The 14,968-nt window shown below is 55.4% G+C and overlaps 1 protein-coding gene across 1 annotated transcript; it reads left to right on the top strand.

The window, feature by feature from the left end:
• The first annotated feature begins 403 nt into the window (after positions 1-403).
• On the top strand, positions 404-14,856 carry AQP1 (aquaporin 1 (Colton blood group)). Its single transcript, XM_006042586.4, has 4 exons — positions 404-978; positions 11,806-11,970; positions 12,303-12,383; positions 12,849-14,856. Exons 1-4 carry the CDS (start codon positions 589-591, stop codon positions 13,026-13,028), a joined length of 816 nt encoding a protein of 271 aa, XP_006042648.1. The 5' UTR covers positions 404-588; the 3' UTR covers positions 13,029-14,856.
• The last annotated feature ends 112 nt before the right edge of the window (positions 14,857-14,968 follow it).

Genomic DNA, 14,968 nt, shown 5'->3' with positions numbered 1-14,968 from the left:
GCGCAGATAGCCCCTAGCAACCCCAGGACCTGTGGGCTCCAGGCTAACGTCACTCTGGAGTGGGATGGGGATGCCAGGCCAGCAGGGTCACGGTGCCCGCCTCCTGGAGGGCAACGTCCACCTGCTGATCCCTGCCCCTCACCCCGCCCTGTCCATCCGGAGGCCTGGTTTTGCCCTCCGGCACCCCCTGAGCTTTGCACACAGGGCGGGGACACCTGGATTTCTCTGGCCCCCTGAGTGGGGCCAACTTGGAGGAATTTCTCAAAGCCTATTAGAGCAGTGGCTGCCTCCTGCCTGCCTCCTCGGGCTGGGCAGGGCTGAGGGCGGAGGGAGAGAGGGAGGGAGGGGAGAGAGGAGGAAGGGAAAAAAAGTTGGCAGTCCGACAGCAGAGCTGTGTCTGCATCCATCGCTGAGAGGAGGCCTGTGTGGTGTGGGGCGGGCCAGGAGCAAGGAGAGGCCTTCCTCCCTTTGTGCTCCCCCCTTCTCCTCCCCCCGGGGCCCTATAAATAGGCCCAGCCCGGGCTGTGGCTCAGTTCTCAGAGGGAGGCGAGCACCAGGCAGCGGTCTCAAGCCAAGCCCCCTGCCAGCATGGCCAGCGAGTTCAAGAAGAAGCTCTTTTGGAGGGCGGTGGTGGCCGAGTTCCTGGCCATGATCCTCTTCATCTTCATCAGCATCGGTTCAGCCCTGGGCTTCCACTACCCAATAAAGAGCAACCAGACGACAGGTGCAGTCCAGGATAACGTGAAGGTGTCACTGGCCTTTGGGTTGAGCATCGCCACGCTGGCCCAGAGCGTGGGCCACATCAGCGGTGCCCACCTCAACCCAGCCGTCACACTGGGGCTCCTGCTCAGCTGCCAGATCAGTGTCCTCCGGGCCATCATGTACATCATTGCCCAGTGCGTGGGGGCCATCGTTGCCACTGCCATCCTCTCGGGCATCACCTCCTCTCTGCCTGACAACTCGCTTGGCCTCAATGCGGTGAGTGGGGTGGCCCCAGGCTCTGGGGGCTCTAGAATGGTGCTGAGATGGGTCTGTCTCATCCTCCACCCATTGTGCAGACGGGGACACTGAGGAACAGAGAGGATGAGAGGTTGCTGGAGGTCAAGCAGAGCTGTACCTGGAACTCAGCTATGCCCCCCGTCCAGAGCCTGTTTTCTGCCAGGCACTGTGGGAAGCTGAGACCCAGAGCATAATGGTCTTGCCAATGTCCCCTGCAGGTCTCTATTGTGGGGAATAAGCTCTGGAGTCAGCTAACAGTGGGGCCAGCAGATCCTCACCCCGGGGCTGCAGTTTCTTCCCCTCCCTCCCCTCAGCCCCATCTGGGCAGCGGCTCCTTCCCCCCATGCAACCTGGACCCTCTTACACTTTGCCTGCTGCCCCCAGTCTCCCTGGACCACATGTCCCGCATGTCTGCAGCTGGTCACACAGTCCTGTGTGAGCGAAACTCTCCCAGGGGGGCTCCTCGAGCATCCAGGCAGCCCCACCTTCACACAGGTCCTCAAACAAACTGCCTTCAAAGAAAAAGCTCCTCTTGCTCTGCTGGCTCCGGGAATGGGACAAAGACGGGAGGTGAAAACAGTTTCAGGACAGCCTGCAGGTGACTTTCCTTTCCACCTTTGCAGCAAAGGGTGGGGGCCGGAGCAGGGACATCTCGCCTCCACTCTGATGGAGATGGACATCTTCCATCTCTGGGTCCGCTGTCTATCACCGGACGCAGAGAGGTGTGGCGCGTGTATTTGTGTCTGTGAGCAGTGTGTGCACACGTGGATGCCGGCATGGGTCTCCGAACCTGTGAAAGCTGGCTGTGTTACTTCTGAAAGTGTATCTGTGAGCGTGTCAGTGCTGCGGTGTGAGTGTGTCTGGAAGTGAGTGCATACCTGTGTGTGCCCACTGCTCAGGCCTGACCTGGGGGCACTCATGATAAGCAGATGTGGGCGACTGGGTGGAAGCTGTGGAAAAGAATTCCTCCCGGGCCGCTTAGCACAGCTAATTGGCCGTTGGCAGGCAGCTGCCTGCTGTCGCCGACCTGGGCTTTTCCAGACCCTCAGCCAAGTGCAAACTCAGACCTGGCTTGGGCCACAGCAGGGGGAAAATTTGGCCTGAGAGGCCGAGGAAGGCTTGGAGGAGGTCTCAGAGTGCCCGAGGAGGTGTTTTCACAGGGAGGGAGAGAGAAGGAATCAGATCAGATCTGGGCTGGCGGGACCTGGGCAGGGCAGGCGGGTGTGGGGACAGTGAGGGAGGCAGCCAGAGGCTCCACAGAGAGTGGCGGGTGATTAGACAAGCAACCGTCCTCCCGCTTCCCAGCCAAAGTCCAGATTCAGCTGCGAAGGTCCGTGCAGAGGGCAGTTGGCATGACCCTGCCAAGCAGGGATTAGCACTCCTTGTGTCACCGTGACACCTCACCCAGTCCAGGACTGAAGGTTAGCCCTTCTGGCTGGAGTTTAAACTTTAGTCAAGGAAGATGTGGTCTCCGTGGGTGTAAGGTCCTCCAGCTCTGTCTCTAGTGGGGGCAGAGCTGGGCGACCTCAGGGCGTGCCCACGGAGTAGTGTCAGGATCACCTCGGGGCTCAGCTGGGTATGATGGGCAAGGGGAAGGATCCTTCCTGGGGAGGAATAGAGTCACCCCAGGCCTTCTGGCCCCCTCTTGACCTTCCTTCTCAAGGGTGAGTCAGGCCAGGCATCTGCTGGTGACTCTGTTCTCTCACACAGGCATCCCAGGCAGGCTTGAGGAGGGCAAGCATCCCTGTGCAATCTTGATCTGGCCACACCCTGATTCAGTGTCTTTTTCCCTTGCCAGCCTCCATTTTTCCAGTCTCCCCAATACCTGAGCTGGGTGGGTTGCAAGAGAGGGAGAAAAGGGAACCCAACCCTGAGCAGGGAAGCAGACAAGTTGAGTTCAAGGCCTGGCTGCTTACTTGCTGACTTTCTTGGAGCTGAGAGCCCTTAAGTCTCCAAGAGGGGACCTAGGTCTCTTTGATATCTCTTGGTCACACCCATACTACCAGCAAGCTCACTTTGTGGACTTGAGTTTATCTCTCTTCGCAGGAGGGGCTGGCTAAGAGGAGCCCAAGAAGTGCCAGGCTGAACATAAGGGCAGCGAACATTGTGGTGGGAGCCCAGGGACTGCCCTGGCCCCACCATGGAAGTTTAGGGTCCAGAAACACGTGTCTTGGGCTGAAGAACTCAGAAAGGGTTCAGAACACTGAGCTTGGGATCTAAAGGGACCTGGGAGGTGGCCTCAATGCCTCAAGAAGGGCGGAGACCAGTCTACACAGCAGGTGACATGCTCTTTCCTCCAGGCTCTGGGAGAGGTTTCCCCTAGCCCCTTGAGTCCCGGGCCTCTCCAAACCCAAACCAGTCGTTGGCATGGAGATTTTCAAGGAAAATAGGGAAAAGAAGTGGCAGGAAGTGGTTGGAGTGAGTCAGGGGGTGTCCCATGGGGATATGTTGGCGAAAACTTTCTCCTCACTGAGTCAGGGCTCAGGATATGCCCTGGAGCAACCGTGGACCTCTCTCCATCCTGCCACATCCTAGCTGGTTCTCAAAGCCAGACCCTGAGTTTATTTCTAGAGTGAAAGACAGAGGCAGTGGCTGGTGCCTGGCCTGCCCTGCCCTAGTTCAGCTACTAATACAGTGTGATTTCAGGCAAGCCACCTCATCTGTGTGGTCCCAGGTCCCATCTGTGGAATGGGTATATTGCAAGGCGTGGCTGGGCGCTGGGAAGTGGAAGATGCTCTTGAACCTTGAAATTCTGACCACTCACTGGCTCTGTTCGCTCTTCCCCTCTCTTGCTTGCTCACCCATGTTCACTGTAAACATGACTTTCACTACTGCAGACTAAATTCGGGGCTGAGTCAGGCCGCTCCCTGCTCTGAGGAGTCCATGGTCCCGAGCAAGATAAGGCCGCTGCACATCTGTCAATGATAGGGGGCAGGAGGCAGGTGTGATAAGACGTGTCAGGGCACCTGGGAACTTCTGACCTCGAGCTGCGATGAGGGCCAGGAGGCCTTCAGGGAGGAGGTGTCCCGGGAGCCTAAAAGTAGAGATTCCAGGGTGGAGGGAAGGGGTTTCCAGCAGAGGAGGTCATGGCCTGAGAATCACAGGGTGTGGCTGATGTGGGGTTGGGTAGGGGGTGGGTCCTGGTGGGAGACTGGGGCTCTAGAGAACAATGAGAGTTCAGGGTTCAGGTCAGTGTCTGCCTGCGTCCCAGAGCCTGTGAATTCAGCCCCTTTGGGAGCTCAAGCAGAGTGCAAACCTCCCTTTTCCGGGGTCTTTTCTCAACACCGTTGATGCTGAGCCTGACTGCCTGGAGAACCTCTTCTACTTGTTGCATCTTGCACCTGACTTTAGCCCCAAACTTTCTGCTTCCCCAGTTTCCTGAGCCTCAGTTTCCCCAACCACAGAATGAGAGTGCCCCCGACTCCCTAACCCCTCTTCCCCATGCCACCAGTTCTTCCAGTGTTGAGGGCCCTCCGCCTCCCCCGGAGTTGAGGGTGGACTGGGGAAAGGGAAGCCAGTTTTCCGATGGCCCTGTCCAGGGAGTGGGCTGGGGGCTGGGTGGTGGTGCCACAGATGGGACGTGTAATTACTGTTTCCAGCCAGAGCCCAATGAGGGGGAAGGCGCAGAGAGAGGCAGAAGCTTTGCGGTGGAGACTTGCCTCACCATGGAAAATTCTGAGGCAGTTTCCCCCATTAGAGCCCTTGGAGCCGCGCCTGCCAGCCCCATATCGTCCATTCCGACACTGGCCCCTAACCAGGGCTTGCTCTGGGAATCCTCCTCTGAAGAGACTATGCCCTGAGAGGGGATACGGCCCACCAGGGTCCCTCAGTCTGAGGGGATTCACCTTGTTCCATTGTTCTCCCCAACCCAGGTCACAGCCTTCCCTCACTGCATTAGCTCACTGCAGGCCAATCCCATGCAGTCTCCCCTAACCTGACCTCAGGCCCACATGGTGTTCCCCACTTTCTCTAGGGCCCCACCCAGCAGGGTGCCTTTAGCCTTACCCACCGAGGGCTTTCCCCAAGCACCTCAGACATGCCCCCTGCCTGCACCTTGAAGACTGGCTTGGGCAAGCTTTCCTGGAGGCACAGGGAGCCCTTGATTCTTGCTGGCAGAGCCCCCCTGGGGGCATGGTCCCTGCCCTCTGGAAGAACAGATGTATCTGAGCCCTGTGTGGGCAGAGCCCACACAGCTGCAGATAAGGGCAGGAAAATTCCCTTAGCCAGACCCTCTGTCTGGGTTCAGAGGGGCTCCTTAACCCAGGTGGTTCCCCGGGGGTGAGTGAGGGGCTCTCTTCACACAACCGAGGAGCTGCGGGCCAGTGGACGAGTACACCCTGAGGCTGAAAACAACTCACAAGCTGGTAGAAAAGGTGGGAAAATGCCCATCCCCATGAGCACGTCCTTTCAGTGCCCGAAACCCCACCATCAGGACAACCTGGGGCTGGTGTCTGCTCAGGGTAAAGAAAGAACTTACTATTTTAAATTGGGGAGGGACAGCTTCCAAATCAGTAAGTTCCTGGTCACCAGGGCTGTGCAGGTAGGGTGTGTTGGGCAGCCATGGCCCTGGGGCATGTGGCTCTTGTGGGGGGGCAGTGGTGGGGGCCATCTAACATTCCAGGTGGGCGGGAGGCCCTATGACAGGCTCTGTGCTGTACGGAGACCGGCCATTCACGCAGCCAGGTAGGAATCCTGCACTCAGGACCCTAGCCTGGAGGGTGACTGCAGGTCATGGGGGAAGGGGTCCATGTCAGGCAGGAAGGAATCTTAGAGACAGTTTGGGGCTATAATCTGGGCTGAGGCCTCTATTTTACTGATAAGGAAACCACGGCTCACAGATGGGTGGAGTCACTCAAGATTGTGTAGCAGGTGATGGTGGAGCAGGACTGTGACCCCAGCTGCCTGCCTACAACCCTTGAAAATCTCTGCAAATTGCACATACTTACGCTGCACTGGCACCCATGTGTGTATGCACAGTCACAACGATATGATGCACACGGGCACGCACACACACACACGGGTGGGCGGGAAGCACCTTTTTAAGCCTGGGTGGTCCCCCTCTAGCCCTGGGACCCTAGGAGGGTGGAGGGGGGCCCCTCAATAGCACCTCTTCCTTTCCCGAGCGGGAAGGCGGGGGCTGCCCCCAAGTGAGGAAAGAAGGAGGGAGGGAAGGAGGAAGCCCTTGCTTTGTGTATTGTTCCTTGTCAGGAAGATGAAATGGCTTCTGAGAGCAAATAAAGGGCGCCTTGAGACCTCCTTCTTTCTCTCTTGCTCAAGGGTGCTTCCATCCCTTCTCCTCCCCCATCCCCAGCCAGCAGTGGACCTGTACGTGGGAGCACAGCACACGGGGACAGGGTGACAACGCAGAAATACCACTAGACACACAACACAGACCCACGAGGCCACACAGAGTGCCCTCCCCCCACCCTGCCCCAGAGCCCACCTCTGCAAGAGACGGCTTCCCGCCTAATAGGGTTAATATGTGACTAGTTCGAGTGTCCCCCGTGGGCTGAAAAAGAGGGTGTATTCTTGAATTTGGAAGTGCAGGGTGTATGGGGTTCCCTGTTCTTGCTGTTTATGTTATTGACACTTCCCTCCATCGGTTTCTAAGGGAGGTTGTAAACCCCTTCACTCTGGTAGTGGATCGATCATTTTCTTTTTGTAATTCTGTCAACTTTTGTGTCATCTATTTTTAGTTTGTATTCTTTAGTGCGTACAGGTTGAGAACTTTTATAACTGTTGGACAGACTTTTCACTTACTTAGTGTCTAATAAACCTCTTAATGTCTAAGGAAAAAGAAAAGAGTCACATCTGGACATATGTGGTCACCCAGAGACTCTGCAGAGAGCAATGCAGAGAGACACACAAAGCCGTGGATACCCAGAGGCACATATGCGCTTGAAAAATCACCGATGGAAGGGTGATACTTGGGGAGGGGCTCAGTGAGATCCCCCTCACTGGGATACTGAGTCCCGCAGGCGGTGGGTGGGTGGGGTGGTCCTTGATGTCTTGTTCTTTAATGGATGCCCAGAGCCCCGCCAGGCCTGGTTCAGGAAAGGTGGGACCCCAGGATGCTCAGGTCATGCTGGGGTCTTGGGCAGGAGTCACTTTGGTCAGTCTGCTTATGGGCAGCAGGGAGAGGAGGGTTTGAAGTTCATTGCCTGGAGAGGTCGGCTCTGTGCCACCCTGGGGCCTGGGGCACCCTGGCAGCTACAGAACATCTTCTGCCAGCTCCTCAGTCTAAGGTGGCAACAGACAGGACCTTCAGCCACGTGCATAGGCAGCCAGCACCTTTGACTGTGAGCGTAGGCAGCATAGACTCTGGGGCAAGAATTCTGGCATTACCATCTCCTTCCCAGGCCTTGACCTCACCGTCTGTAATCTCACAGAGTCTTGAGCATGCTGTCCTGCAAGGTCTGTAGAGACTAATACTGGCCTGCAGTCTCCCAGCTAGAAAGCAAATGAACCAGCCCTGACTCCAGAGAACTTCCCTCTAGAGTGGGTAGAAATGCAAGAAAATTAACATAATCTGCCACTTCTTTTGGGGGAGAGGGGACACACCGAACAGCTTGTGGGATCTTACTTCCCTGACCAGGAATCGAACCCAGGCCCTCAGCAGTGAAAAGTGCAGAGTCCTAACCACTGGGCCTCCAAGAAATGTCCTTGTCTGCCCCTCCTGTCTCCACACAGTAAGTGTCCCATCGAGGTCTGGGCAGGGAGATGAGAAGATGTCCACATTCTGCCCCACTGAGCTCCCAGGCCAGGGGTTCTGAGGCACCCGATAAGAGGCAAAAAGGTTATTTCTCTGCAAGATTTGCAGGCTGTTCAGTGAGGGCTTGATGAGTGAAAGCAGAAGTTAATTCCAGCCAGGGACCTGAGAAAACTTCTTGATGCTGAATTGGAATTGATGGAGGAATCTGAATTGGCCCCTGAGAGTGGGCTTCAGTGGGTTTGATACAAAACTGGAGAGTTTACATCTCTCTGATGCTTAAGATTAAATGTGTGGCTTTTCTCTTATTTATACTTGTGTTCAGAAAATTGTTACTTTTTTTTGGTTTTGTTTTGTTTTGGCCTTAATTAGTGAAATATAAGACCCGGGCTGGGCAAAAGGCTCTGGGGATGTACAAACTTTTTTTCAATAACAAGTAACCACAACTGGGATTAGCCCTATTTATGCAATTGTGTCAAAATCGGTAGGTTGTAAACAGAAACATGGGCTTCTCAGGTGGCTCAGCAGTAAAGAATCTGCTTGTCAAACAGGGGATGCTGGTTCGATCCCTGGTCTGGGAAGATCCCCTGGAGAAGGAAATGGCAACCAGCTCCAGTATCCTTGCCTGGAGAATCCCATGGACAGAAGGAGCCTGGCGGGTTATCCATGGGGTCTTAAAGAGTAAGAAACGACTTAAAGAGATGAAATAACAATAGTAACAAAATCGGAACATAGGGTCTGAATTTTCGCTTGCTGTTTTCTGGACGTCAAATTTCAGCAGACCTTAAATTATCATTTCAATTTGGAATGATCAATGATTTTTTTTTTTTTTTTCAGATGTAAGTAGCACAACTTCTTAGGCAGTTCAAAGAGAGGAGATCGTAGAAGCAATCAGGGGAGGCTTCTTGCTAATGGCAGCGGTGGTAATGGGTTTCAGTTCAGTTCAGTTCAGTCGCTCAGTCGTTTCCGACTCTTTGCGACCCCATGAATCACAGCACGCCAGGCCTCCCTGTCCATCACCAACTCCCAGAGTTTACTCAAATTCACGTCCATCGAGTCAGTGATGCCATCCAGCCATCTCATCCTCTGTCATCCCCTTCTCCTCCTGCCCCCAATCCCTCCCAGCATCAGAGTCTTTTCCAATGAGTCAACTCTTCGCATGAGGTGGCCGAAGTACTGGAGTTTCAGCTTTAGCATTATTCCTTCCAAAGAAAACCCAGGGCTGATCTCCTTCAGAATGGACTGGTTGGATCTCCTTCAGAATGGACTGGTTGGATTTCCTTGCAGTCCAAGGGACTCTCAAGAGTCTTCTCCAACACCACGGTTCAAAAGCATCAATTCTTCGGCTCTCAGCTTTCTTCACAGTCCAACTCTCACATCCATACATGACCACAGGAAAAACCATAGCCTTGACTAGACGGACCTTTGTTGGCAAAGTAATGTCTCTGCTTTTCAATATGCTATCTAGGTTGGTCATAACTTTTCTTCCAAGGAGTAAGCGTCTTTTAATTTCATGGCTGCACTCACCATCTGCAGTGATTTTGGAGCCCAAACAAATAAAGTCTGACACTGTTTCCACTGTTTCCCCATCTATTTCCCATGAAGTGATGGGACCAGATGCCATGATCTTCGTTTTCTGAATGTTGAGTTTTAAGCCAACTTTTTCACTCTCCTCTTTCAGCCTTCAAGAGTCTCTTTAGTTCCTCTTCACTTTCTGCCGTAAGGGTGGTGTCATCTGCATATCTGAGGTTATTGATATTTCTCCTGGCAATCTTGATTCCAGCTTGTGCTTCTTCCAGCCCAGCATTTCTCATGATGTACTCTGCATATAAGTTAAATAAGCAGGGTGACAATATACAGCCTTGACGTCCTCCTTTTCCTATTTGGAACCAGTCTGTTCCATGTCCAGTTCTAACTGTTGCTTCCTGACCTGCATACAAATGGTAATGGGTTTAGGGAGAGGAAATTTACTAACCCATGTGGTTCTGGGCAGTCAAATTCTAAGGGCTCTGGGCCGCTAGGATGAGGTATATCTTAGAGTCCCCAGGGCAGGTATCACTTCTTGTGGACTGGGCATGGCACCAGGGCCCCTGGTCTGCTCTCTTTGCGTGGAAAGTGATGTCCTTGGGCAGAGCAGGAGCTGAGATGCTGAGATGTGGTTAAGAACCCGGGGAGAGATGAGCTCGCCCAGACCACATCTGTGATGAGTGCGGTGGGGATGAGGAGTATGAGGCAGGAGCCACTTAGAGCGATCATTCCATTAATCAGAGTGGAAGGGCTGGTTTCGGGACTCCTGCCAGCTAGCAATTAGGCCAACCCTGGAGAGCAAAGGAGAACGTGTGGAGGCGTGTGGGAGGAGGAGCCCTGAGCTTCCCGAGCGCTCAGACATGGAGGGCAGCGGCAGGTGTGAATATGATGGGCATTGGTGCAAGTTGCCTGGCCTCATCAGCCTGGCCTCCGTGGAGCCTGTCTCTGCTCCAGGTGGGCCTCACTCTATTGTCCACACTCCTGAGCAGCACAGCCCCTCCTGTTCTGCCTGCCCCACCTAGTTCTGAGGATAAGAGAAAGAACCAGAACAAAGCCACAACAACTATCCTGAGCCCACCTGCCTCTGCAACCCTTTCCAAATGCCCCAAGACAGCCCCTCTCCCTCCACCCCATGCCTTAGAACCTCTGGCCTCTCTGGAGAATGGTGAAGGAAAAATTAGATCTACTTTACAGGTGGTGAAACTGAGGACCAGAGACGGGCAAGACCATGGTCATAGGGCCAGCAAGTAGGAGAGTAGGGACCTGAACTCAGGGTCACCTCTACAGCCCCACACTGGGGTGCAAAGAAAGCTGGGTACTTCCCAGAGTGCTGGCTGAGCTGAGGGGCTGCAGCCCTGGGGTCGGCCAGGAAAGGCGCGCAGAGCTTGGGCTGCAATGGAGGGGAGGGGATATGAGTCATTTTCCCTGTGATCCAGGGTGGCAGACAAAGGCGGGAAGAGAATTGTTCTTTTAAGATGGCCTCAGGGTGGGGCTGTGAAAACCTCTGAATGGTGGAGGGGTGCCCTCCACCTAGGATTCTGCAAAATGCCCCGTAGCCTTGGAGACACCTCCACCCCGCTCAGGAAGAAGGTTCAAGTTCAATCTTATTTGGACACACCAGCCCTGCCTGGGAGAAGGCAGCCTCTGTGGTCACATCCAGGCATATTTGTGAGTGGGCCTTGGCCCACGTGGCCCAGGTCCCCTGTGTGGGCATATTTGGCCCCTGGGACCGAACCCCACATAGGGGGATGGTGCAGGGGCTCCTTGGGGAGGGGTCTCCTGGCTGCAGCTACAGAGGGAGGGCTCTGGTGACCTCATGGCAGCTCCCATTCCCTTCTTTTTCCATGAGTCATGTTTCTAAAAGTGGCCTAGGAGCAAGTGGGAGCCAGACGGTGGTGGCGGGGCCTGTGTGGCCAGGAGGGAGAAGGAGGGGGCAGATAGGGAGGGTGGGGCCCAGAGGAAATGGGAGAGAGACAGCAGAAGGGAGAGACAGACAGAGGTGGGAAGGAGACAGAGGTGGGGGCTGCAAGGAACACAGGCTCAAGGGAGAGATGGACACGGGAATCTGCGGCCAGCTAACTGCCGAAGTCCCTTTCCAGCTTTGCAGGGGATGGGGTGGAATGCTCAAGATGTGAGGGTAAGAAGAAACGTCTCCAGCTGGGCCCTCCCACCCATTTTCTCCTCTTCTTCTTTGACTGTCCCTGAATGTCCCTGATCATCTCTTCCCATGTCTAGGGCTTGCCTGTCACCTATGGCCTTGGTACCCCAGGGTACCCTGATCTGGAGGTAGGTGGATGCAGAAGCACCATCCGCCTCCAGGCCTCTCTGGCCTCTGGGGAGAATGCTGTGGGACATTCTCCCACATGTTTAGGACAAGCTGGTTCTTCCTCAACAGGTGTGGGAGGGGCCAAGGCCTGATGTGCACTGCTGGCTGTATGTGCTTGAGTGTGGTGGATGCAATGGGCTCTGAGGGCACTGAGGGTCTGGCCTTTGGTGCCCGGGCCTGGGGGCCCTGGGACTCCACCCTCACCACTCTGCTCACTGAGCCTTGCTGCCCCTCTCTCCTACAGCTGGCCCCTGGCGTGAACTCGGGCCAGGGCCTGGGCATTGAAATCATCGGGACTCTACAGCTGGTGCTGTGCGTGCTGGCCACCACCGACCGGAGGCGCCGCGACCTCGGGGGCTCCGGGCCCCTGGCCATTGGCTTCTCTGTGGCCCTGGGACACCTGCTGGCGGTGAGTGGCGGCGGGAGTGGGGGGGAGTGGGGGGGGCGCGGGGTAGGGATTTCCCAAGTAGGAGTGCTGGTGGGGAGGGTGGAGCCAGGCTGCTGAGGGTGTCCTGTTGAGGGCAGGGGGTGGGACTCTGACAGGGCTCATTCCACGGGTTGGGGGACCAGCTGCCCTGGAGAGGGAGGCACAGGGCCTGGCTGACCATCCTTCCAGGTCTCATGGTCACTGCCCTGTTTCCCCTCTGGTCTTCTTCCTCCATGTCACCCTCTCCCTCCCTCTCCCTCTGTCTCTTTCTCTCCATCTCCTCTCCTGTTCCCCCTGACCCTTCCCTCCCACAGATAGACTACACCGGCTGCGGTATTAACCCTGCCCGGTCCTTCGGCTCCTCGGTGATCACGCACAATTTCCAGGACCACTGGGTAAGGGGTCGCAGGGCTGCCCCATGCAGGTGGGAGGGAGACTTTGGTGCCTTATGGTAGATCCACCCCCCACCCTGTGACATCATCTCCCATCACAGAAGCCCTGAGAGATAGCCAAGGGGAGGAACTCGGGAAGATGAGACCTGAGATGCAGAAGTGGTGGGTTCACACCTCAGACAGGACAGTGTAGGGAGCTTCCCCTTCCAGATCAGACCATGGTCTGATCATTCCAGGCATGCGGCATGCTGAGTTGGGTCGCACAGAAGCAAGAAGAAAATCACTACCTAAGTCCTGGCTTGGGCCAGTTGTAGGGGGTGGAGGGCTGCAGATGCTGGGGTTCAGCACTGCCTTTTCTGTCCCAGGCACAGGTTGGGGAGCAGCTGTGCAGTGGGGGGTGGGTCGGGGCTCTCATGGGAAGCAAGTCCCATCAGATGCCCCCTGAGCACGTCTGCTGTCTGTTCCTAGATCTTCTGGGTGGGGCCGTTCATCGGAGCAGCCCTGGCAGTGCTCATCTATGACTTCATCTTGGCGCCACGCAGCAGTGACCTCACAGACCGCGTGAAGGTGTGGACCAGCGGTCAGGTGGAGGAGTATGACCTGGATGCTGACGACATCAACTCCAGGGTGGAGATGAAGCCCAAATAAGGGGGCCAGGCCTGGGCATCCACATGGGGGGTGTGGGGGGCAGGGGCGGGCAGAGGGAGGGGAGGGCTGAAATCTGTATCATAGACACTCTGACAAGCTGGCCAAAGTCACTTCCCGAAGATCCACAGGGCCTGCGTGGCCAAGCCTGATTTGGGACCGTTGCTATCACCTTCTTTCTCTTTCTCCTTTTCTCGGCTTTGGGGATCCCTGAGGACCAAGATTTTCCAATCACCCATTCCCTTGAAGTCACAAAGGAGGTGAAAGAGAGGGACCCACCTTGCTAAGTTGTCCTTTCAGAGTGTGATGGGAGGTATGCCAGAAAGCCCCCTCCATCCCCAAATCGCTCACCAGCTCACCTGCCTCAGGTGCCTGGGGCTCCTCGGTGATTGCTTTGTGCCTCCGGGCGTGGCCCTCTTTCCTGTAACATGCACTTGCCCCAGGGATGCTCTGAGGGGGAAGAGACCCCACCAAGTGCAGTGGTGGGTCAGGAGGCAGTCAGAGCCTGTCCTTGCAGCCTGGCTGGCTTCCAGGGCTGCTCCCCCAGCTCTGGAGGTGCTGTACAACCTTGGGAACGTCTCAGTCTTGGGGACTCAGTGACTCCATCTGTAAAGTGGCAGGGGTAGGGAGAGCTACGTGGGCCCGAGACCCCTCTCCAGGATTCTGTAAGTGTAGACACACTGCACATTCTGGAAGACCTAGTCTGGCCCAGCGCTGCTTCTTCCACTTGCCCAGTATATAGTTGTAACCTACACATCTATGTGAACACATGTACATAGGCACACATATTCCAAAACAAAGAGCAATAGGTCAGCCAGCCGTTGGAAGTTCCCGTTCCTAGGGGAGCAGGGCTGAGAGTGGACAGTCTGCTGTTGCAGAATGAAGATCATCTGAGGGAGGGGGAGGAATGTCCACGTTCCTTCACTGAGTTGTAGTTTATCTTTTCCACCTATCACTGCATCACCCTCGTCGTCATTTGGTTCTTCAGTTTCTCTTGCCAGTGCAGACACAGGTCAACATTATGTAGGGGTGTGTTGACTGAAAGACCCTTGGCCATCTGAAGGTCAGCCTCTGGAGACAGATGTCCTTGCTGGACCCTCAGCGAGGGTTCTGAGCCCCAAGCTGATCCCGAGGTGGGAGGAGAAGCAGATTCCTCCCTTATTCCAGAGGTTCTGGTTGGAGGCACTGGGGGGAAGTTGGGTGACCTGCACAGGCTTCCTAGGCCATAGGCTTCCCTCTTCATTTATTTGGAGGGGAGAATTGGTCTTGACCGAATGAAGTAGCTATGGCTGCAGCCCAAGGATAAATCTGAGCACAGTCTGTTAGTGGGGGCAGCTATCTACACATTCCATACAATTCCACCATGGCCAGAGTAGGTCCCCCCACGCCCCACAGCCACACAAACACTGAGAGATACAATACATAGGGATCTGAAAGCAGCAGGACGACCAGGAGGCCCTTTATGGTCACAACGCATCATGACATCCATGCACTCTCTCCTCCATTTCGCTTCTAGTCCATTTAACAGAGAAAGAAACAGGCCCAGGACCTGGAGCAAGATGATGATTTGGCCAGGCCTAGCAGCCAGGGCCATGTCCCTGGACTGTGAGACTGGACCCTCTTAGACCCAGATCCTGCATTTCTGCTTGGGTAATGGCCAGGTGCCAGGAAGGGTGAGGGGACTCTTGGAGGGGAGAGGGGGGCACTCCATCTTGTCCTGTTCTGGCTGCTGCACACAGGACCCTGCATCTGTCTGCTTTGCATATATGTCTCTTTGGAATTGGAATTTCATTATATGTTAAGAAAATAAACATAATATAGGTCATCCAGACTCCTTGGAATGAAGGTTTTCTTCTTTGGGCACCATGTTCCCATAAGGGATCTCTGGGTCTGAGAACTTGGGCCCAGTCTGAGGGGGAGCCACTGCACCCCAGGATCCCTGG

Source organism: Bubalus bubalis, chromosome 8 (assembly GCF_019923935.1).
Source record: "Bubalus bubalis isolate 160015118507 breed Murrah chromosome 8, NDDB_SH_1, whole genome shotgun sequence".
In the NCBI taxonomy this organism is placed as follows: domain Eukaryota; kingdom Metazoa; phylum Chordata; class Mammalia; order Artiodactyla; family Bovidae; genus Bubalus; species Bubalus bubalis.
Note: the sequence above shows the minus strand (reverse complement) of the source record. Positions and strands in the feature narration are given on the sequence as shown.

Coding starts and splice junctions, on each gene's coding strand:
- AQP1 (XM_006042586.4), top strand. CDS start 589: ATGGCCAGCGAGTTCAAGAAGAAGCTCTTTTGGAGGGCGGTGGTGGCC. Junction 979..11,805: donor ACTCGCTTGGCCTCAATGCG/GTGAGTGGGGTG, acceptor TCTCTCCTACAG/CTGGCCCCTGGCGTGAACTC. Junction 11,971..12,302: donor CCCTGGGACACCTGCTGGCG/GTGAGTGGCGGC, acceptor TCCCTCCCACAG/ATAGACTACACCGGCTGCGG.